At 44.4% G+C, this 24,302-nt stretch overlaps 1 protein-coding gene and 2 pseudogenes across 1 annotated transcript; 2 read left to right on the top strand and 1 right to left on the bottom strand.

Annotated features, from left to right (window-relative positions):
* Window positions 1–24,302, top strand: part of LOC129011343 (double homeobox protein A-like) — a 52,790-nt pseudogene that overhangs the window by 16,857 nt on the left and 11,631 nt on the right.
* LOC129011344 (ribosome biogenesis protein BMS1 homolog) lies at window positions 120–7,691 on the bottom strand. Its single transcript, XM_063650703.1, has 5 exons — window positions 7,631–7,691; window positions 6,798–6,974; window positions 2,136–2,258; window positions 773–920; window positions 120–428 (listed from the first exon to the last, which is right to left on the bottom strand). Exons 2-4 carry the CDS (start codon window positions 6,873–6,875, stop codon window positions 804–806), a joined length of 318 nt encoding a protein of 105 aa, XP_063506773.1. The 5' UTR covers window positions 6,876–6,974; window positions 7,631–7,691; the 3' UTR covers window positions 120–428; window positions 773–803.
* On the top strand, window positions 8,818–23,183 carry LOC129011930 (collagen alpha-1(III) chain-like; annotated as a pseudogene).

The following is a 24,302-nucleotide window of genomic DNA, read 5'->3' as shown; positions in this document are numbered from 1 at the left end:
CAACCTCAAATATATAAAATAAAATTTATTTTAAAGAAGAAAAGTTTGTCTTCAATCCAGAAAGAACCACTATTACCATTTTTTGATATTCCATTCCAAAATATTCCATGAATATACACTTGTTCAATCAAATTTAATGTTAGACTTTATATTTGAACAATCAAAGCACATAAGAAATTATAGAAAAGTGTCTGTGTGATTCCTTGTCTGCAGAGCACAGGCTGCATCCCTACCAACACACACGCCACTGGTACTTTGTACGGAGTCCTTGTTTGCCTTTAGTCTGATGCTGTGGGTAAGCCTGAGTTGTCCTGTGGTCCACATTCCTGACCAGGTGTCTTTCTCACCCACTGGTTTCAATAAAGATGTTACTGGGTTATAGAAGGCTGGGATGGAAACAGGATACCAAGTTCACATGAAGACAGTATCTGAAAAGAGAAGTAATTTACTTTAACATTTTCAAAAGAAGATTCATATCCATATTGCAAAGAAACAAAGAACAAAACCTTCACTCCAGACTTCTCTACCTGGTTGCAAAGTATTTGAAGGGAAAGCTCACTAAGGAAGCTACTCTCATAGATCCCAGGACTGTTACTGGGTGTGGCCAGGGGGCTGCAGACACAAGGCGAATGGGCACACCGCATAAGACTGGGAGATCTAAGGCTGGAGCTGCTCAACTCTCTAGATACCTGACTCCAGCCTCTCATCACACTGGCTAGAAGTCAAGCATGAATGGTAACACCCTGCCCTGAACACTACTCAAGACACTCACTGCTCATCAGCAGCTTATGCTCAAAGCTGGCCTAGAAGGCTCCTTCTGGAGCCCGGAGTGCTTTCTTGATCTGCTGCCTTATCTCACTGACAGTTTGAATCACAGCACCTTCAAATTTGGCCACTTCCAAGGCAGAATTAAACATTCCCTATGGGTATAGCAAGATAAAAACACACACAAAAAAATCATATACTTTATGCTTTACTTCGTACCTCAAACATACATCCTTGGTTAAAGAACAAAAACAACTCACTGAAAGGTGATAAAATAATCAAAATGTATTTGCCCTTGAAAGTGGAATTACTACCACAAAAAGAATACAACTCTTTCATTTTTCCCAAAATAATCATGTGGGTTCATGGGCATGGTCATCACTGCTGTCTGTGTGGAAGAGAAGATTGAAGAGGGATTTACTGGACTGCACTGGCCTAGGCAGTCTTTGCTGGCATCTCTCAGCCTAGACTGCAGCCCAGAACCTTTTACTCAGATACATGCACTTAGAACATGAAAACAGTAAGATAAACGCTGGTGGTATTATTACTTTATATTGCAAGAACACTTAATGATCTTACTATGTGTTTTTAATAGAAACATCCCCACTAATGAAATTGTCAATAAATACTGCTCAAACCACCTTCCCCAAATACTGAAAAACAGTACATCCATTTGTCTACCCTTGCCAAGTTGTCTGCAAATGCTCTATTTTTCTACTGAATGGTTAGTCAAACTTGGGATTTTTTTCCCTTTCTTAACACAAATCAAAAAAGTAGGAAACAAAACCCAGTGGATAAAATGACATTTTTTTTTTCTTCAGACAGAGTCTTGCTCTGTCGCCAGGCTGGAGTGCAGTGGTGCGATATCGGCTCACTGCAACCTCCACCTCCCAGGTTCAAAAGATTCTCCTGCCTCAGCTTCCCAAGTAGCTGGGACTACAGGCGCACACCACCATGCCCAGCTAATTTTTTTGTATTTTAGTAGAGATGGGTTTCACCATGTTGGCCAGGATGGTCTTGATCTCCTGACCTCGTGATCCGCCTGCCTCAGCCTCCCAAAGTACTGGGATTACAGACATGAGCCACCGTGCCCAGCCCCAAAATGACATATTTTCAATATGAGTTCTGTAGCAGTCTTACATGGTAGTCATGAATAACAGCCTCAATTCCTAAATACCTCTGTTTTACTACTGCTTTTTTGGGCATATTTAAGTAACAAAATATAAAGGAGCAAACAAACAAAACAGGAAGTTTATAAAAGATTTCAAATACCTGTGTAAAAACATGAGGCCCATATTCTAGAAGTATTTCGTTCCTTTTCTCAAACAATATGGGCATTTATAAATATGAGAATATATAGATATACAAACCTTAATAAATGAAGTGTTCTTGAAAATTTTATATGGAAAACCAGTTAGTTTCAATTTCTTCACAGTTTTTATGGATTTATTCAGATCAAGGACAATTCCTGTGGCAGCTGTCCAAAAATCAGGCTAACAGAAACCCCAAAATTTGGAAATAGGAATAATATCAGCAAGAGAAAAACTTCAATTCTATGTGACATAATAAATTACCAAAGTGAATTTAACTTACAATTAGCTAAGAAAAACAAGAAAGACCATCTGAACTTGCAACCCAGTGGTTTGACAAAAGCAATCCAAAACTTTAAAGTTGGTAAGCCAAACTAACAAGAGTGACTTGAGGCCAAGTGTGGTGGTTCATGCCTGTAATCCTGGTTCTTTGGGAGGCCAAGGCAGGCAGATCATCTGAGGTCAGGAGTTCGAGACAAGCCTGGCCAACATGGCGAAACCCCGTCTCTACTAAAAATATAAAAATTAGCTTGGCATGGTTGTGCACACCTGTAATCCCAGCTACTCAGGAGGTTGAGGCAGGAGAACTGCTTGAACCCAGGAGATGGAGGTTGCAGTGAGCCAAGATTGCACAACTGCACTCCAGCCTGGATGACAGAGTGAGACTTTGTCTAAAAGAAAAAAAAAAACAGGGAGACTTGAGTACTTTCCTGAGAGTGATTTCAGAGGAACACAATTTCACTATAATGATCTGTTTGGAATGAAATGGAAAAGAAAAATACAGTTGCAATGTTTAGGAAATTAAAATTTGAACCTCTAGGGCAGATTCCTTCTGCTCATTATTCTGGTTTCTTCTCTGTTAAATGGGACCAATAAACCCTGCCCTGTCTGACTGGTCAAATGAAAATGTAGTGAACAGACTGCTACCCTAGCACGGCTGCAGGGGGTCTCATGTCTGCCTGGTCTCCCATGGCTCCTCACAACCTCATATAGTGGTTAGCACATGGTGAGCACTGCTTAAGTACTTGCTTAAATAAATCCAAAAGATGCACAAAAATAGGAAATGTCTTCAGTACCATTATAATTCTTCCACTTCCCATCCTCTACTCCCACACCCTGCTGAAAAGGATGTAGGAAGATTAAAAGCAAAGGGAAATTTACTTTATATTACTAAAAATGAGTAATTTTCAACTTAAAGTCTCATGTACGTAACCCACTTTCAGGATATATTTCTCAAGCCAATCTGTAAAAGAAATCATCCAAGATAGTTACCATTGTGCCACTGACAGACTATTGCCAAGAAACCAGTTCCCTGTGAAGTGATAGGGACTTAAAAGAAAAGGAAAAAAAGAAATATAGCAAACCACAAATTTTAGATTCTAGTTTTACATAATAGTTAGGGACATTTACATTTGGATATAGATTTACTCCAAACCACCTCCCTGCTCCCAGAAAAGAGAAAAATCTTAGGAATGGAATTTTATGAAGGAAAAGCACAAAGCTATAATGATGCAGCCTGTAAGGCTTAATATCGGCAATAAGCAAGTTATTGTAATCATATTTTAACCCAAAAGGCTGCTCTGCAATGCATGTGCTGTGGGGTTTACTTTAGAAGCCTTTGTCTTCCACTGTGGTCTTCGATATAATAGAGCGGGATGGTCTGAAACCGCCACCACCCTACAGAAAATATGATTGGATCTTGGGGCTTGAGGATTTTCTTATACCAGTGATGTTTCTTCAGATGCATCTGACGGGACAAGAGGGTAAGATGATTGATGGAAGGGAAATCCACAGAGCCTCAGGCACCAAATACGCAGCAAAGGGACCCACCTGCATGTATCCAACACTGCCTTCACTGTTGCCCAAGCCACCCAGGATAATGGGGTAATGAGGGTCAAAGATATGCACAGATTCACAGAGAACATTTTCAGTCTCAATGTGGACATACATCCCAGATGGAAAAACCTAATACTGAACTCTGGCTTGATCATCTTGATCTTCAAATTCTGCACGATTCAGCTATACATGACAGGAAAAAACCCATATGCCGTTATCTATAATAAACATAAGATTAATATGAACAAACGAGCAATTTCTAAGTAAACGAACTGTGGACAGAATTATGTAGGCTTTATCCTATTAAAAATACTACACATTTAGCCAGGCACGGTGGCTCATGCCTGTAATCCCAGGACTTTGAGAGGCCGAGGCAGGTGGATCACTTGAGGTCAGGAGTTCAAAACCAGCATGGCCAACATGGTGAAACCCCATCTCTACTAAAAATACAAAAATTAGCTGGGCGTGGTGGCGCGTGCCTGTAGTCACAGCTACTCAGGAGGCAGAGGTGAGAGAATCGCTTGAACCTGGGAGATGGAGGTTGCAGTGAGTCGAGATGGTGCCACTGCACTCCAGCCTGGGCAATAGAGCAAGACTCCATCTCAAACAAACAAACAACAACAACAAAAAACCTACACATTTTACCTCTACAGTCTGCTCAGAATATGTCCCAACCGTTTTCTTCTCTGCTGCTCCAAGGGACAGCAATGTAGATTACTCTGTGGAGCCCTGCGTGCCCGAACACTGGAAACGTCCCCAGTCCACACCTTTTTTTCCTTCCTCTCCAAACAATTCTTTAAACACCCAACACCGCCCTCACCTTCACTCAGCTGATGACTGTTTCCTGATTCACTCCCAAACCAAAAGAACCTTCACAGTCAACCCTCTGCCCGGGTTTACTCCCTTATCCAGCCTTATCAGAGCTCTGACCTGGCCCATAAGGGAGCTATGTGTGGCTATTTAAATTAAAATTAATTACAATTACATAATATTTAAAATGCAGTTCCTCAATCACACTGGCCACATTGGAAGTGGTCCATATCAACCTGCTGCCAGGGTTACAGTATTGGGAAGCACAGACGTGCATCTCCACGATCACAGAAAGTTCTATGGGCAGCTCAGGCACAGGTGATTTGTCCATGTCTGCTCAGGGCCACACATCACTTGCTCAGTAGACACCATCCACTCTTCCTGGACTTTATTCCAACAGCTCTTCCCTCTGTTATCTCTCTTATCTCAAAACCTTTTGATTCCACTTCTTCCACCAACAACTGCTCCATTTCTGTGCTTCTCTCTGCAGCAAAACCCCGCAAAAGTTTTCTGCAGTCACAGCCTCCAGTTCCCCTGCTCCCATTCTCCTACATCTATGAAAATCGGTGCTTGCCAAGATCGCTGAAGGCCTCCACGCCCTTCCTGCAGTGGTCAACTCTGCCTTCACCATAGTTAACATGGCAGCGGGATCTGAACAACGTGTCACCTCCATGTACAGCTGGCCTCCCACATGCCTGCATGCTCACACTGCTTCTCCCTCCTGGGCACTGCTCAGGCCTCATGGCTGCAGTCACCCCCTCTCACCCACACCAGTCCTGCTCCTCCCACTCACTCTGCACTCACTCCTCAGCCACCTCACAGCTTGACGTGGCATCTACATGCTGAGGGCTGTACATCTAAGTCCCTGGCCAGACCTCTGTCTCGACACCTGACACTCCGCTTGTCTGCATGACACCCAGCAGACCCAAACATCATCTTCCCAAAGCTGCATCCACAGAGGATTTCCTATCTAACTTACAACACCCCATCCTTCCAGGAACTTCCAGTCGCCATCCTCATTTCCTCTCACACACCCCACATTCAGTCCACCAGGAAATTCTACTGACTCAGCTTCCAAATAAAGTCTATCCAAATTAAGTCTGGCAGTCATCTCCTCTGCCAGCCCTCTGGTTTGTGCCACCCGACTGATCTCTTGGCAGAGTGATCTGATTAACTGAGTATGTTTCCTCTGCTCAAAACCCTCCAAGGACTCCCATTTCAGTGTAAAATTCAGTCTTTTCCAATGGCCCACAAGGCTCTAGCTAACTAAATTGTAAATGGTGTGAAGCAAAGACTTCACAGTTAGTTGAGTCATACCTGTCAAAGGTCAACCCAGACTTGCAACCATTAAGCTAATGCCTAATCAGGAGATAGTTCTTTGGCTAGATGAAGACCTAGGCTGAGCAGAGCCTTTCAACTCCATTTCACAAATCATATACCTAATCTGTTCCAGCTTACAGAGGCACTCCTGGCCCCACTAACAAGGTGCAACTCAGATGCTTGCCATCAACTGTACACACATTTCTGTGTCTGCTTCATAGTGAGATCACCGCCTCCAACAGCCTGGTCAGCGCCCCCAGGCAGGATGGCCACACCATCTCTCTTTATCTCCGCATCTGATCTTACACTCCCCATGTCTTTCTGAACTCTGACCAGGATGAGTTTTCAGAGCACTCCTCCTGGGAGCTCTGGTGTGTCCATAAGCCACACAGGCCACTGATCACCTGCCATTCAAATCAGGAAGCAGCGATTGGAATAGGCAGCCAATGCTTGCACTGAAGTGAACATGGTGTCTCAGATCACTACACTGTCAAAGTCTGAAAAGTAGAGACCATGTCTCAGTCATTTCTGTTTCCTAATTGTTGGTACAAAATAGGTATGCAAATTTTTCTGGTGATTTTCTGACTGCAGAAACAATGAGCTCACTGCATGAATAAACTCACTCACGTGCATCTCTACCCAGGGGTCCAAATGAAAGGCACAGAAGCAGGATAGGAAGCAGAGACCCAAAAAAGTCAGGGTTTCCTGGGCTATGATAGTCTTGACAAACGGCTGAGAAGAACTGAGGTTTCTCACCTGTGCTTGTTTCTGCATTTCTCCTTTAAGATCATCAAAATGTGTTCTTTCTCCTTCATCATATTCTGCATCAAACATCTCCTTCAATTTTCTCTTCTTATCCAAGTGCTTTTTCTTGGCACTTTCCTCTTCGTTGGGGTCAGTTTCTTCCTTAACTTCTTTCTCTACATCTTCATTCTTAAATTTCCACAAGAAAAAATTTTGTGTATGTTTATGAAGGTTTTTTCTTTAAACATTAGATTTTTTTAAAGTTCTGTTTGAACAAAAATGTTAGGAAAATTATGTTATCATTATCAATAAAACAAAACAAAACACAACCTTTGTCTCTGAATAATGTGGTACTGCTACAGGAAATGGTTACATCTGCATTACAATTAGCTACCATTCCTTAAGCTGGCTGGGAACACAAACTGGAATAAAAATAACAGACGTGTCCCTCACCCCGATGCTCCCAGACCCTGTTCTAAAGAAATATTAGGGAGAACAGGGACTTCGTTCTTTTAAATGACACTTAAATTTAAGAAGAGGAGAATGATGGCAACAGTGGAATGTAAGCCCAAGGAGCTAAGATTTCCCTGAATGAAAAATCACAGCAGACTTGGCAGATGACTATGGCAAGAAGCGGTAGTAATTGTCATCCAAAACTTAACAAGTAAACAAGAAAGCTTCTCTCTGGTCCCCACATGCCCCCCCACCCCACCACCCCGCTTTAGGAAGGAATCTATCCATCCAGTCTGCAATCTTCACACATCACAAGTAAGATTTGCATTTCTTAATGTGGGCCTCTCTCAGAACACAATGACCAACAACAGCCAGCCACAGCAAAATCATACCTGTGAGCCAGGCACGGACGTGCCACTGGCCCCACCCGCCACAGGCCCACAGAGCACTCCACATTCCAAACCTCATTCTCACTGTTCCCATGACTACAAACACACACAGAACTTTGCACTAAGGAATGCTTTGTAAAACAGTATTTCATCATCTGTTTAGGTAAACTAAATGGACCCAATCCTCATTCCACACTTCATATCAAAATCGCAATCTCAATTTTTCCAGTATAGGTAATGGACATTGTTTCTTTTTTTGAGACAGAGTCTCAGTCTGTCACTCAAGCTGGAGTTCAGTGGCATGATCTAAGCTCCCTGCAACCTCTGTCTCCTGGGTTCAAGCAATTCTCCTGCCTCAGCCTCCCGATAGCTGGGATTACAGGTGCATGCCACCGGGCCTGGCTGATTTTTGTATTTTTAGTAGAGATGTGATTTCACCATATTGGCCAGGCTGGTCTGAAACTCCTGACCACGTGATCCACCCGCCTCACCCTCACTAGCAATCTCGAATTGCTGGGATTACAGGCATGAGCCACCGCACTTGGCCAATGGAAACTATGAGAGACACAGAGGTCTATCTCTGTCCCCCAAATGAATAGTTCAGAGTGAATAGGAAAGCTCCACAATGATACCAGCACATGTGAAAAGGAGTCTCAATGTAAGTTCAATACAACACAATCGTGTAACACACCTAGGGGAAATCTTAGATTATATAAAACATAGCATTTAGATTAAAAGTAGAGCCTCAAATCACACCAAACCTATGGGAAGAGCTCATTCACTCATTCATTCCTTCATTTGTTTTTGGAGCTCTGGGCTCAATTATAGATCCCACTCTTAAAAAGACAAGTAAGGCTGGGTGCAGTGGCTCACGCCTGTAAACCCAGCACTTTGGGAGCCCAGGAGATGGAGGTTGCAGTGAGCCACAATTGCATCACTGAACTCCAGCCTGGGTGAAAGAGTGAGACCCTGTCTTAAAAAATGAAAAGAAAAGAAATAGGCAAGTTAAAACTTTAGGAGAGCAACATTTAGAAGGTTATTAAAACTTTTTCACATAATAGCCAAAGAACCAGGTAGAAGATATGACAGGAAGCTCCTATTTGTAATAAAAGCAAAAAAGGATAAAATAAGAATAAACAAGAAATACACCAGAACTTTATTTAAAAAAAAAAAAGAAGAAAAGCTTTAATATGCTACCAAACGACAAAAAGAACAGCATCACCACCGACACTCGTAAGTACTCTCCACACCAGGCACTGCGTTAAGTACTTTCCTTGCCTTACCCACATTCTTCAACCCAAAGAAATAGGTGTTGTAAATATTATCTAATGAATAGTGATATGCCCCCATTTGAAAAGAAAGACTCGACATCACAAATATGCCAATTCTGCCTTTAGCACAGTTGCAACCCAAAACTACCACTGAGGATTTCTAGTCTAGAGAAGACAACACATTATTCCCTCCTAAGAAGTGTAACCTAAACTCTAGAAATAAGAGATGAGATGATCAATGGAGAATTCTGAAAGGTGGAAAGAAAAAGGCTGCTGAGGGACTCTAGACTAGGGAATGCATAGTGGCCAGGTGTCTCCCTGGACCCCATCCAACAGGAAGGTGACCCAGGCCCAGTGTTTCCCAACTCCCAACCTAGCAATGGAAGGCAACCCAGGCAGGCTCAATGCCCCCAGATCAAAGGAGATCTTCCCCACAACAAGAAAACCAGCTCCGCACACCAAGACGACCACCATTCCCCACCCACCTAACTGCAGCAGGTGGCCCAGCCTGGGGCAGCTCCCTGTTCCCTCAGGTGGGCAACAGCAGGGACCGGTGGGAGAGTCCCAGAGATACCAGATAAGCCAAGCATACCAAAATAGCACCATGAAGGCTCTGAAATTAAATTGTCATTGGAATCACAGCCCACAGAGTAGACCAGGACTTACATACTAAACCTAAACAGGAAGACTGACTGCAAAAATAAAAAAATTACATAGGCCTCCTAACAGAATAATCAAAGTGTACCAAGTTTTTTCTTTCGTGCATTGTGCTTTTGACTGTATCTTATTTATTTATTTATTTAGAGATGGAGTCTCACTCTGTCACCCAGTCTGGAGTGCAGTGGCACAATCTCAGCTCACTGCAACCTCTGCCTCACAGGCTCAAGCAATTCTCCCCCATTAGCCTCCCAAGTAGCTGGCCCCACAGATGCATACCACCACACCTGCTAATTTTTTGTATTTTTGGTAGAGATTAGTTTTCACCATGTTGACCAGACTGGTCTCAAATTCCTGAGTTCTAGCGATCTGCCTCCCTCAGCTTCCCTACAGCTACACCTGTACTGGGATTACAGGTGTGAGCCACTGCACCTACACTTAGCTGTATCTAAAAATACATCACCAAACTCAAGGTCACCTGGATATTCTTGATCTAGAAGCTTTGTGATTCTGCATTCTACATTTAGATCTTTGATCCATTTTGAGTTTTAATTTTTGAGAAGGGTGTAAAGTCTGAACTTAGATTCTTTTTTTTTTGTACATGGATGTCCAATTTTTAAGCACCACTTGTTGAAGAGACTATATTCTTTCATTTAATTGACTTTGCTTCTTTGTCAAAGCTCAGCTAACTATATTTGCATAGGTCAATTTCTGGGCTCTCTCTTCTGAACCATTGATCAATCTGCATGTTCTTTCACTAATGCCATGCTATCTCAATTATTTAGCTGGAGGGTAAGTCTTAAAGTTGGGTAGTGTCAGTCCTCTGAGTTGTTATTCTTCAGCATTTTGACTATGAGTCTTTTGCGTCTTCATATACGCTTTAGAATACATGTGTTTATATCTACAAAATAACCTGCTAGAATTTTAATTGGAGTTGAGTTGAATCTATAGATCAAGAAGGGGAGTGTTAACATCTTAACAGTACTGAGTCTTGCTATCCTTGCACATGAAATATCTATCAATTTATTTAGATTTCCTTTGATTTTTTTTATTAAAGTTTTGAAGATTTCCTCATATAGATCCTGTACATATTTTGTTTACTTTATGCCTACATATTTCATTTTGGGGGTACTCATGTAAATAGCATTGTATTTGAAATTTCAAATTCCAATTTTTTTCATTGCTCGTATATAGGAAAGCAATTAACTTTTAATACTAACCTTATGGTTTGGATTTGTGTCCCCACTCAAATCTCATGTCTAATTGTAATCCCCAGTATAGGAGGAGGGGTCTGGGCAGAGGTAATTGGATCATGGGGGAGGATTTCTCCCTTGCCATTCTTGTGTAGTGAGTTCTCACCAGATCTGATTGTTTAAAAGTATGTAGCATCTCCCTTTGCTCTCTCTTCCTCCTGCTTCAGCCATGTAAGGCATGTCACCTCCCTCTTCACCTCCTGCCATGATTGTAAATTTCCTGAGGCTTCCTCAGCCATGTTTCTTGTGCAGCCTGCAGAATCGTGATCCAATTAAACCACTTTTCTTTATAAATTACCCAGTCTCAGGTAGTTCTTTATAGCAGTGCAAGAACAGACTAATACAGAAAATTGGTACTGGGAAGTAGAGCATTGCTATGAAGATACCTGAAAATGTGGAAGCAGCTTTGGAAGTGGGTAATGGGCAGAGGTTGGAAGAGTTTGGAGAGCTTAGAAGAAGGAAGGCCTGGGTGCAGTGGCTCACACCTGTAATCCCAGCACTTTGGGAGGCTGAGGTGGGCAGATCACAAGGTCAGGAGATTGAGACCATGCTGGCTAACACGGTGAAACCCCATCTCTACTAAAAATACAAAAAAAAAGAAAAAAAAAAAAAGAACCAGGTGTGGTGGCATGCACCTGTAGTCCTAGCTACTAGGGAGGCTCGGGCAGGAGAATTGCTTGAACTCAGGAGGCAGAGTGGTGAAAATGAGCATCTCTTGTTCCAGAGCTTAGAGGAGAGGCTTTCAGTTTTTCTCCCATTCAGTAAGATACTATACTTGTGGGAGTGTCTTCTATGGCTTTTATCGTGTTGAGGTATGTTTCTTCTATACCCTGTTTTTTGAAGGGTTTTTACAATAAAATGTTGAATTTTATCAAATGCTTTACCGCATCAATTGACATTATTATATAAATTTTGTCCTTCATTCTGTTGATATGATGATCACATTGATTTGCGTATTTTGAACCATCCTTCCATTCCTGGCATAAATTCCACTTAGTCATTATGAATAATTTTCAATATGTTGTGGATTTGTTTTGTTTGTAAATTTCCTTGAGGATTTTTGCATCAATTTTCCATAGGGATATTGGTCTGTAGTTTTCTTTTTTAATGTGTCTTGGGTTTAAGTATCAGGCATTGAAATATTCCTCCCTCCTCTATTTTTTGGGATAGTTTGAGTAGGATTGGTGTTAGTTATTCTGTAAATATTTGGTAAAATACAGCAGTGAAGCTATTGCTTCCAGGATTTTCTTTGTTGGTAGTTTTTATTAAGGCTTTGATCTCATTATTTGTTATTGGTCGGTTCAGGTTTTGAATTTCTTCATAGTTCAATCTTGGTAGGTTGAACTACTACAAGAAGACATTGGGGAAATTCTCCAGGACATTAGACTCGGGAAAGATTTCTTAAGCAATACCCCACAAGCACAGGCAACCAAAGCAAAAGTGGACAATTGGGATTGCATTAAGTTAAAAAGCTTCTGCACAGCAAAAGAGACAATTAACAAGGAGAAAATCTAAAAAATGGGGAAACATATTTGCAAACTATCCATTTGACAAGGGATTAATAACCAGAATATGTAAAAAGCTCAAACAACTGTATAGAGAAAAATCTAAGAATCTGATTTGAAAATGGGCAAGAGATCTTAATAGATATTTCTCAAAAGAAGAAATACAAAAGACTAACAGACTTAGGAAAAGATGGTCAACATCACTGATTATCAGAGAAATGCAAATCAGAAATATGAAGAGATATCATATCACCCCAGTTAAAATGGCTTTTTTTTCAAAAGACAGGTGATAACAAATGCTGGTGAGGATATGGAAAAAAGCGAACCCTTGCATACTGTTGGTGGGAATGTAAATTAGTGCAACCACTATGGAGAACAATTTGGAGGTTCTTCAAAAAACTAAAATTAGAGCTACCATATGATCCAGCAATCTCATTGCTAGATATATACACAAAAAAGAAAATCAATATATTGAAGAGATAACTGCACTCCTATGTTTATTGCATTACTATTCACAATATCCAAGATGTGGAAGCAACCTAAGTGTCCATCAACAGATGAATGGATAAAGAAAATGTGCTTATATACAATGGAGTACTATTCAGCTGTAACAAAGAATGAGATTCTGTCATTAGTGACAACATGGAATGGTGCTGTAGGATATTATTTTAAGTGAAATAAGCCAGCCACAGAAAGATAAACTTCGTACATTCACATTTATTTGGGGGAGCTAAACATTAAAACAATTAAACTCATGAAAATAGAGTAGAATGGTTGTTACTTGAGGCTTGGAAGTGTAGTCAGTGGGGGGAAGTGGGGATGGTTAATAGGTACAAAAATAAGATCTTTTATTTGATAGCACAAACAGGGTAACTATAGTCAGCAATAGTTTTTTGTACATTTTAAGATAACTGCGTATAACTGAATTGTTCATAATACAAAGAAATGATAAATGTTTGAGATGATGGATAACCCATTTACCCTGATGTGATTATTATGCGTTATATGTTTGTATCAAAATATCTCATGAACCCCATAAATATATATATGCATACTGTGTACCCATAAAAACTACAAAAGACCCATAGATGGTGACATCTGGGGATTTCCTGGTACAATAGTGGGTTCTGGCTGATCATCCCACAGGGAAGCCAGTCAGCAGCCACACAGTTCCCCTACACACACACCCCTAGTAATCGGCTTTGTTAGTATATAAACCTTAAAATATGTGCAGAAAATATCACAAGTCATACGGGAAGTGGAAAGCAAGATCACAATGAGGTACAACTTCATACCCATTAAAATGGCAATTATAATGCAAACAAAAGATGGAAAATAAAAAGTGTTGACAAGGATATGGAGAAAATGAAACCCTTGTGCATTACTAATAGTAGTGTAAAGTGGTAGACTGCTCAACAGAGCAGCACAGTGGTTCCTCAAAAAGTTGAACATAGAATTACTATATGACCCAGTAATTCCACTTTGAGGTATATAGCCCCAATAATTAAATGCAGGGACCCAAAAAGATACTCGCATAGCAATGTTCACAGCAGCATTACTCACAGTAGCCAGAAGGTGGAAGCAACATCATGCCCACTGGTGGATGAATGGCTAAACAAATGTGATACATGCACGCAATGGAATATTATTGGAATATTATTCGTTTTTAAAGGAAGGAGATTCTGACACATTTCACAATGTGGATGAACAATGAAACCTTGAATACATTATGCTAATGGAAATAAGCCAAACACAAAAAGACAAATACTATATGATTCCACTTATATGAGGTACCTAAGATAGGCAAAGTCACAGAGGTAGAAAGTAGAATGGTGGTTAATAGGGACTGGAAGATGACAGGAGTTAGGAATTACTGTTTTACAGGTACAGAGCTTCACATGAAAAAGTTCTAGAGAGGAATGGTGGGAATCATTACAAAACATTATGAATATAGTTAAAGCAACTGAATTGTACACTTAAAATAGTTAATGTAATACATTTTATGTTACATGTATTTTGCCCACTGAAAAAATAAAAATATATAAACACACAGCAAATGATGACCAGGCCTTTGAAGAAAGCTTATAAAACAAAATTAAGAAACCAAGGCTGGGCGCAGTGGCTAACGCCTGTATTCCTAGTAGTTTGGGTGGCCGAGATGGGCGGATCACGAGGTCAAGAGATCGAGACCATCCTGGCCAACGTGGTGAAATGTATGTTTAGTCTCTGCTAAAAATACAAAATTTAGCTGGGTGTGGTGGCATGTGCCTGTAGTCCCAGCTACTGAACCCTGGAGGTGGAGGTTGCAGTGAGCTGAGATCGCGCCACTGCACTCCGGCCTGGCTACAGAGCGAGACTCTGTCTCAAAAACAAAAACAAAAAAAAAAAAAACAAAAAAAAAAAAGGAAAGGAAAAGAAAAAGAAACCAAAACACCAGGTAGCAATGGGGAGAATCGAAGAGGTGAGCAGAGTAAACAGAACACAGGGGCAAGGTCAGGAGAAGGTGTTCGACAACTGTAAATGTGAGAGCATATGAAAATGTCACCAGAAAGATAGAAAATCAAGGTGAATTAGATACCAGAAAATTAAACACAAAATACAAAAAATGAGAGAGGGAGATGACAAAAATTAGAAAATCAACTCAAGAGGTTCAATACCTAACAAGAGATCCAGAAGAAAAAGGGAAGCTAGAGGGGAAGAAAATTATTATAGAAACAATAGAAAGACATTTCCAAGAATTAACAAGAAAAACAGACATGTACCACTAGGGGTTTATTAAATGCACAAATTAAAAAAAAATAAGCCTACCCCAAGATTCATGATTGGAATGGTATATGCTAAGTATACTCTGAAAATTTTAAATATTCTGAAGGAGGTAAAGCCAGAGTGGGACAGGATGGGTGAGAGACAGGTCACATAAACATGTTATTTTGAAATATAAAAATACATTTTTTAAGTAAAAAATGTTGACATTGGCTGTGTCTGGGGAGTAAATAGGAAGTACTGAATGAAGAGCAGTCTGTTTTTTTGTGAAATCTTATGCTACCATTGGACTTCTAAAACCATGTTTCTTTAAATTTTATCCTGGCTGTCTTTCAAAGTAATGCATTTGCAGCTTATATTTACATGTAAAAATATGCAGGTGAGAAATGCTAATATAAAATTATTCCAAAGCCTTTTCTAAAGTGTCAAGAAGTGCTAGGATTTACTTAGCAGAAATCATCTCAGGATGAATTCCTTGTCAATTCTGAGAAATGACTGCCAGAGAGAGGAATAACAGAGTGGTCACAAAACTGTGATCAAAAGACAGCCTGATCAAAACATACACTAAGAAATTCATAATTGTTAGATAGAAAACGCAAATGTGCAGATTCCCTGGGATTTCTCACTAAGTTAATTTTTGCAGAAATAAACCATGTTTTAACGGTTTAGTTTCCTTTGGGATGCATTTAGTTTTAAATACATTCAATATTAATGAAATACCTAAATCTATTATAAATATTATTTCAAAACATCAGAAAGTCAAGATAATTTGACTGAGTATCTAAAAATAAACTCATTTTCTTGAAAGAATGCAAGTAAAATGTTCAGTAAGTGATTAATACATGTACCACAGGTTACTCTGGCAATGTTGTGCTTCCTTTAGTTCATGGTAGTCTATGTAAGAGTCCTAGTCTTGTCAGAAAAGAGGTATTTTACCTAAATCAGAGAAACAAAAATATAGTATTCTGTTGTTTTTGACTTCACCTCTAGTTGAATTCAGAAGGCATATTCTGAAATAGCACAGAAAAACATGTAAAGTTTCTCAGTCACTATCACTACCACAATTAAGATGCATCTAAAAACAGCATGGGTCTGCTACAGATTATGTCACTTTCCAAGATGCAAAGTTTTACAGACTTAATACACAAAGCTCTCAACTCACAAAGGTGAAAAGATAACTGACTGAGTAGGTGAACAAGCAAACCATCTCAACAAGATTAAATGAAAGCAAAACAGATGCACTCCAAATGCAAATATGGTATGCACATTATGTTACCTCTGGCCATATGTACTAAAGAACAGGGAGAGAACTCAAGGCCCTAGAACAAGAGAGAAGTCCAGGCCAGGCTCTGGGAACTAACTAGCCATGTGGATTGTGAACAATCACCTCATCCTTCATGGCCTCAATTTCCACATTTATGAAATAAGGGGTCTGGCCAGGAGACACATAACAGCATTCTACATGTAACTGGAGAAATTGTGTCATGGATAGGGAAGGGAGGGTAATTAACAGAATTGCCTCTAGAGGGCAAATAACAGAATTGCCTCCAGTTTCTCCATGGCTTTCTAAAGAGGGGTCAAGACTTGCTGGATGCCAGATGTTTTCCAGGGATCCCAGAGAATTGGTCTACGGAGGCAGTGCTTTACTGTATTATAGAAGAAGAATTAATCACACTAATTGCTTACTCTGTACTTTTGCTTAATGATACAATATAAACAAATACAATGAGAAATAATTTTAAAGCAATCAAATGGCCTTCAAGTTATTAAAGCTCCTGAAGAATCAAACATTACCTCCATATATAGGATTATTATACTAGGTGCAATTAATGATTTGATTTATAGATGTTTTTACATAGGTTTGATTGCAACAAGTCTAGGGGTATAAAATCGATAAAATCTGCCTTCTAATAAGCAGTGGTTTCTGCCTTTTTCTTTAAAAATTATATCAAAATAGTAAAACATGAATATTTTAAAATAAAAAATTATTGACATTTATTTTCATTCTGCCTGCTGAATTTTAACTTTTCCTCAAAAAGAAAAACTTCTTTCTCATGCAAACTATCCCCATTTCCCTAATTAGGATGAATTATTGAAGCATCCTGGGTGATTTCTGAACACTTTCAATCCTTCAATTATTCAGGTCTAGTTTAATGGCACCTGAGAACAATTATATACTGAGAACTGTCCCAAACTGACAAAGGTGACCAAAGAGCTTATACAGGAGCATACCTGTACCCTCACATTGGCTCCAAAGTCTCCAGAGGGAAACGGACAGGACATGATGAATCAGCTCTCTTTTTACTGTATTATGCTTGGAAAGATTGTTATGGAAACATAGAATAAATAGATAGATAAATCAACCTTGCCTGGAAAACTGGAAAAAGGTTCAAAGAGGAGGCAAATTTAGACCAATATGTACCAAGAACTCATTGATTCTTACAGGAGTAGGATATTACCAGACAGACAAGTGAAATTCAGTAGGCAGAATGATAATAAATGTCATTTATTAAATATTAAAAAGACAAATACCTTCCCTATTTTAGCAGTGGAGAAGGTAGGCAAAGGAACTGAGGAGTGGAAGTTGAAGGCCAGCTCTGGGTGCTTTGTGAACAGAGCCCAGTTGACAGTGGGAACATTTGTGCTCTATGCTAAGGACCTTCTCTGTAATGACAATCCACTTGGTTGCACTAAGAATTCAAGAGCATTTGTATGAATATATACAATTTAAGGGAAGATAAAGAGAAAAATTTGCTATCAACTCTGTGTAGATTTGGAAAATGATATCAAAGGAACAGTTTCACCTGCAATTTATTTGTCTAGAAAGTTTTATTTTATTAAAAAGTGTAGTCTACAAACTTGAGCCTCAATTTTTGGCAATAAACTCAAAAATGCTACACAAACCATCACAGAATTCAGTTTGTCCTGGCAAGAAAGGAAAAAGAAGAAAACAATCCTCCATACGAGAGGGGGTCTAAAGGAAATTCCCAAACCTCCATGATTTTGCAGGAGACAAGATAAAGGTAATCACCCGCAGCACCTGGACCCAGCTAGATTAACTACATTTACTGAGCCTCCAGAGGAAGGTCTTCAGGACTCAGACCTTAGTTATAGATTAGAAATTAATCACTTATGTCTTCAGACAGGCCCTGTTCCATGTTTAGAGAGAGATCTTTGAGCACCCATCTTCATACATTTGAGAACAGGGTCACTGAGAGGGAGTCTCTGAGGTCACAGAGTTTATTAGTTCATTTTCACATTGCTATGAAGAAATACCTGAGACTGGGTGATTTATAAAGGAAAGAAGTTTAATTCACAGTTCCACATGGCTGGGGAGGCCTCAGGAAACTTAGAATCATGGTGGAAGGGGAAGCAAACACATCCTTCACATGGCAGCAGGAGAGAGAAGTGCAGAACGAAGAGGGGAAAATCCCCTTATAAAACCATCAGATCTCATGGGAACTCACTCAGTATCATGAGAACAGCATGTGGGAACCACTCCCATGATGTAATGTCCTCTCACGAGGCCCCTCCCCCAACACGTGGGGATTACAATTCAAAATGACATTTGGATGCAGACACAGAGCCAGACCATGTTACAGAGCCAGAAGAGCTGAGCAGTGGGTGCTAAGTAAATGTTCATTAAACCAAACCACTACACAAGGCTGGCTTCATAGAGGTTCCACCTGTGCAGTGGCAAAAGCCCCACTGTCAGAGGGGACCTGAACTTGGTTTAGTGCTATGTTGTCACTGCCTTCAAATTCTTAACAATTTTTGAACAACAGACTCCACATTTTCAGTTAGCACCGGGTCCTGCAAATTATGTACCCAGTCCTGCCCCTGAAACAAAGATACGGTTTGTTCATGAAGGGACTCACTCGACCCCTCCCTGCCCATCTCACTCCAAGATGCCCTAAGTAAAGGGCAACACAGAGCTAGGAGAAGGCAGTATTTGAGGATGATCTTGGAGGTCCCACCTGATCATGGCTGGCGATGCTTGTGTGTGGGCGGGAGAATTTGGCTGCTCTCTTCTGGCACCCTCCATCCCATGCATAAGGCCTGCACTTTGCCTGTCTGTCCTCCTAAGTCCTCCTACCTGACTCAGACCAGGAGTGTGGATGGGGTGGGGGGGGCACTGGGGCCCAGTACTCCTGGTCCCAGCTGGAGTTCCCTGTTGATTGGGGGAGATTTGGCCCCTCTGACTACTCCTACCCCATCCCCACTAGGACAGGAGTGGGAGAAGGGGACAGGGTGGGAGGCTTAATTAGTAGCCAGGGCCAGGTGGCAGGCAGTGGGGCGAAGATCAGGCTGAATTTTCCTGCTACAGATCTGCTCTCCAGAAGAGGCATTCATGAACTGGCTTGGGCTGTGGCTTGGCTATTTTAGGAATATTCTTAACCCTTCCTGAGTCACTGCCGCCATCAGACTTCTCTCCCAGAGCACAGAGCACCAGACTGTTCCGTCTCCCTGTCCCCTCCTCCGAAGCCCCTGCTTTCCTCCCTGGCAGCTGAGGTCAGAGTTTTCTCAGGGGTGGGGCAAGTTGACTTCTGCCAAGGAAAACTCCCGGGTGCCTGAGACCCCTTCTTTGTCCTATGACTTCTCCCTCTTCATCACAGCTCTGGACTCAGCAAAGTGGCAGAATGGGCATCGCCTCAGCCCTTCTTCTCATCTTATAAAATTGGAACCTCAGCATCTCTCATCTGAGGGAAAACAGTTGACCTGCATCCCCAGAGTAAGATGGGAAGCTGCAGTCCTGATTTCCAGCCTCTGGCAGAGGAGGAGCCCGTGCCTGCCTGGCTTTCATGCCCTGTTAGGGGCAAGTTTCCAACAGGGAGTCACATACAGCAGCCTGAGCCCCTCATGGGGTTACCTGTGTCTGGTTTTTTCCTCCACTCCAGGTCCTTCCCAGAGTCTGGCTTTTTGGAAAAGCCTAGGCCATGATATAGGCATTACCTGTGTAAGGCTAAGGGGGGCCCCACTGCGGGCCAGGAGGGCTCAACATCAATATATCCGAATTTCAAGCCAAGACAGGGGGAAAAGATCTTGGCTCAGTGTCAGGGGTTTCTGTGTCCATGCTGGGCTTGCCTGAGCTGGGAGGCCCAGGCCTCCTTGTGATGCCTTCTGACACTAGGAGTTGGAGTTTGCCACCAACTGCTATTGGGAAAGTTTGACATGGTGATCCAGGAATAAGGCTGATGATGCCACAAAAATGCCCAAGGGCCTGTGGTGTGCCTGACAGTATCCTGGGAAGTGGGTATAGAGGATCAATAATCAATAATCATTCTCTTCGTGAGAAAGGAAGCTCTCTTGGGGTGCTTAACCAAGTGTCTGGCCACAAGCCTAGGCCAGGGTTGATGGGCTGGGGCAAGTGAGTCATCCCAACTAATTCCCCCTCCTCCAGGTTATCACAACCACCCCAGCGCCAGAAGTGAAAGAGCTGGCTGCAGCTGGGCATGAGGCCAAATGAAAATGCTTTTGCTCCCCTGCAGAGGGTGCCCTTGCAAAGGGGGAGTCACTGAGCTGCAGTTGCTTCTGCCTTCAATCCAGAAAGAGCCTGAAGGATTGATCAAGGTGTCCTGGGAAAGATTTTGAGTTCAAAGAGAGAGTCCCCTCCAGGAGCTCCAGGAGAATTTTGTGTGGCATTTAAAGAGTAAGAAGCTGCTGGGTGTGGCAGCTCACACCTGTAATTGCTGTGCTTTGGGAGCTACAGGCAAGAGGATCACTTGAGGCCAGGAGTTAGAGAACAGTCTGGGCAACACAGTGAGATACTCCCCCCCACTGCAAAAAAAAGCAAGAAGACCCCTCCCTTTACCTCTACTTGAGAGACGTGACTAGAAGGCAGAAAGCTGGCCGTGGAGGCGGGAGTCTTTCTCTTCAGGCAGAGGTAGGGCTGCTTCCTGGGGCAGAGGCGTGGATGCTATTTCTGGCTCTGCAGTTCCTGATGAAGACATACTGGGGCACCCAGGCTAACCTTTGGCAAAACTAAGAGCTGAACTCAGGAGTCCCTGATGCCTGCCTCTGATGCGGTCCCCCCTACCCTCCCCCATGTGTCTCGCTTCATAGCTCCAGGCCAGGAGCCCCAACTGGCTGGTGGAGGATGTCTTGCTCCTCAGCAGCTGGGATTTGTAAGTATTTATAGGAACATGGAACAGATCAGTGGCTGACAGGCCCAGGAAGCAGACAGGCCCCTTCCCAGAGGTCACCAGCTTCACTCCCCCTTTCTGCACCCCATCCTGATTTGAGGGAGCCCATGATGACAAAGAGGGAGTAGTTGAAAAAGGTGTGGAGTGGCAGCCTCTAAAGGAGCTCAAAGGATGCATTTGTCCATCTGCCCTGGGCTCAGCTTCCACACTCAGTCACTCACTTCCCTCCACCTTCGCCACAGCTCACCTGTGTGTCCACACAGCCAAGGCCACACTGACCCCAAACATACACTGTTTCAACTCTGAGCACTTCACTGTCACTCGCATGTGTACACACATGCTTTCTAATTTCCACAGCCACGTGGATGCTTACAGGCTCACACCTTTGCATGCACACAAGCTGGCTCACAGGCCCGGATCTCGGTCATTCCCCACAGGTCTTAATAAAGGTTCTGGGAGGGAAACTTGTTTCCTAAGGCAGGGTGGGAGTGTGTGTAAGAATGTGTGTGGTGAGAGTGAGAGAGTGCGTGTGTTAGTGTGTGTGTGTGTGGAGCAGGAGTGACTAGGTCCTGAGTTTAGGGAGTTGGGAAGAGAAAGGAGAGATGGAGACAAGTGTGGACCAAGAGCCACTCAGAGCTGCCTGGAAGGGAAGCCAGGCTGAGATAAAGGCAAGACAAAGAGACACCGACAAGGATCAAGCCAGGGTGGGGTAGGGACTGGGGACAGAGTCCGCCCCCATGAGAAGCTGTCACATTGCTGCTCTGGTGCCCTGTGACAGTGGCACCATCTCTAGCTGGAGACTTCCCCCTCTGGATCTTGTCATTGTGACTTTGCTTTGCTACTTGCGCAGCCAGGAGTGGTGACAGGCAGGGAATATGGTGCAGGGAATAGGGAACCCACCCATCACTGCCCATCTCATCACCTGCTGGAGGGGGTGTGGTGGTGCAGATGAAAGCAGCGATCGGCTTGGCTGCCCTTGCCTCCTAGTGCCACAGTGGAGGCTAGGGGAGCAACCGGCCTTCGTCTCCAAAAGGTGGGCAGGGTTATCCACACTTTGCCCAGGTCCCTGAAGCCTGCGGCTGAGCTTGGGGAGAATGGGCCAAGTCTCTGGTCCCAGGCACCCAGGATCTATTAGAGACAGGAACCAGCATATGAGACAGGGGCTTAAGTAGGAGGTTGGAGAAGACACGTTTTTGGCATAAACCGGGACCCCTCTCTTTGCTCACTGAGCTGGCGGCCTGTGCGGTGCTGATCCTGGCCCTAGCCGCGTCCGCCTGGGACAGCGCCTGAGCGGTGGCCGATCCCAGCTGGATGTCCCGGCGGGCTCCCACCCTACGCCCGCTGTCCCTGGCCATGGTGGGGAGAGGCTCGCGCTGCTCCTCGCCATGCTTGGCGGCCGCTGCTGCCGGGCTTCGGGTCCGGCGTCGCACACGCCCCGCCAGCCCTGGCCACCGATCCGGAGAGAAAGCCCTGGGCTGCGGGCCCCGAAGCCAAGAGACGAAGCAGGTCCCAGGGGCGACTCCGAAGCCGCATCTCCAGCTTTGTTAGTGGGTCCGGGAAGCAGAGGCCGCCGCCGGCCACCGTCGTGGGCGAGAAGTGCACCAGGCGGCCGGGGCTCCCGCGGGGCACCCCATGTGCGCGCCAGGCCCCGCTTCTCCGTCGCAGTTGCGCCCGGGCTGCCCGGGGCCTGCGAGTTTCCCGCCAGGGCCGGGGGCTCCCGCGCGGTCCGGCCAGGAGGAAAGAAGGCAGGGCTGCGGCTCCGGCCACGGGGCGGGGGCAGAGAAATGACCCCGGCGCCGTCCGGGTGTCCAGCTCGGTTCCCGCCGTGGCCAGGAGACTCCCAGGAGCGCTCTGGGGACCACAGAGCCCTGGAACTCACCGGGCAGCTTCCTGGCGCAAAAGCGGGCGGAGCCTGAGACAGCGCGCAGTGAGGCGGTCACGCTCCACCCCCGCGGGGCGGCAGGACTCGGATTTCGCCCCCGGTTTTAAAATTGTGCCGGTGGAGCCCGGGACGCTGGGAAGAGCGTTCTGCGCCCCTCCAGTCGCGGTCTCCGCACTAAACCGACTTCCAGAGCCGCCTCTGCTCCCTGGAGGGGCGCAGGGGCGGACACTGGCGTCCCACGCAGTCGCAGGTCCTTAGCCTGGGGGCTGCCCCCCACTCTCGGGATGCAGGGGGCTTTCCGCCTCGCTGCGCTGCCCCCGGGGGGCCAAGGCGTGGGCTGCAGGCGAGAGAGGCGGCCCCGATATCGATGGAGAAGCACGGAGGGCTTCCAGGTCGCGGCTTCCCGGTTGTTGAGCGGAGTTGGGAGTCAGGTTCCAAAGAGACAGCGCTCCCGGTTATAAGCACAACCGGAACCGCTGCTTCCGCAACCGCGAGTCTAGGGCGGAGCTGTTGGGTGGACACAGTGGGTGAGGCACGGGCAGGCAGCTGCTTCGCCTCGGAATCCGCCTCCGACAGGGGCCCGGGGGCCGGCCCCAGCTTTCCCTCGGTCACCCTCCAACCCTGCTCTCTCGACCCCCAGCACCCCTCCAGGCCCAGTTCGCTTCAGAGGCGCGAGACCCGAAAACAAAGAAGAAGCGAGCTCAGCCTCAATCCCCGTCCCAACGCCACTTTTGGGACCGCTGCCCTGGAGAATTGAAGGGGGCGGACCCCGGATTAAAGCCGCTCCCTTCCCAGCCTTGCCCCGCTTTCCTTCTATCGGTGATGGTTTCGTTATTGGCAGGCAAGAGCCAGGCTCCCTGCGCTCCCGGGACCGGGCCATTGGGAGGGGGTTCTGGAGCTCATGCCTGGGGTCGGCCCGGCGGGGGGTGACCCCGCGCCCTCGCCCGTGCAGGGAGAACAGCTGGTTCCCGCCGGGGCAGGGAAGCGTGGACGGTGTGGGCTCAGGCGCCTGGCAGGCACGCGGGGCCTCTAAAGCTTGGCCACTGTCACGGGTGGTGTGGTTGTCTCTTCCGCCCCCGCCACGCCTTCCTCCTGGGACGGGGATTCATTCCCTGGCAGGTGTCGGGGACCTAGCGCCCTTGCAGGGGACTCCGCCCGGAGCCTGAGGCGGTAACTTTAAAATCAGACGCTTGGGGACCGG

This window comes from Pongo pygmaeus, chromosome 14, assembly GCF_028885625.2.
Source record: "Pongo pygmaeus isolate AG05252 chromosome 14, NHGRI_mPonPyg2-v2.0_pri, whole genome shotgun sequence".
NCBI classification, from domain to species: Eukaryota; Metazoa; Chordata; class Mammalia; order Primates; family Hominidae; genus Pongo; species Pongo pygmaeus.
This window is presented reverse-complemented; position numbering and strand designations above follow the sequence as displayed.

What these genes read in the sequence shown, in the direction of transcription:
- LOC129011344 (XM_063650703.1), bottom strand. Translation starts at nt 6,875, where the DNA reads ATGTTTGATGCAGAATATGATGAAGGAGAAAGAACACATTTTGATGAT. An exon ending in AAATGCAGAAACAAGCACAG is followed by an intron (nt 2,259 to 6,797) that starts GTGAGAAACCTC and finishes GGTTTCTGTTAG; the next exon opens with CCTGATTTTTGGACAGCTGC. An exon ending in AGAACACTTCATTTATTAAG is followed by an intron (nt 921 to 2,135) that starts GTTTGTATATCT and finishes CTATACCCATAG; the next exon opens with GGAATGTTTAATTCTGCCTT.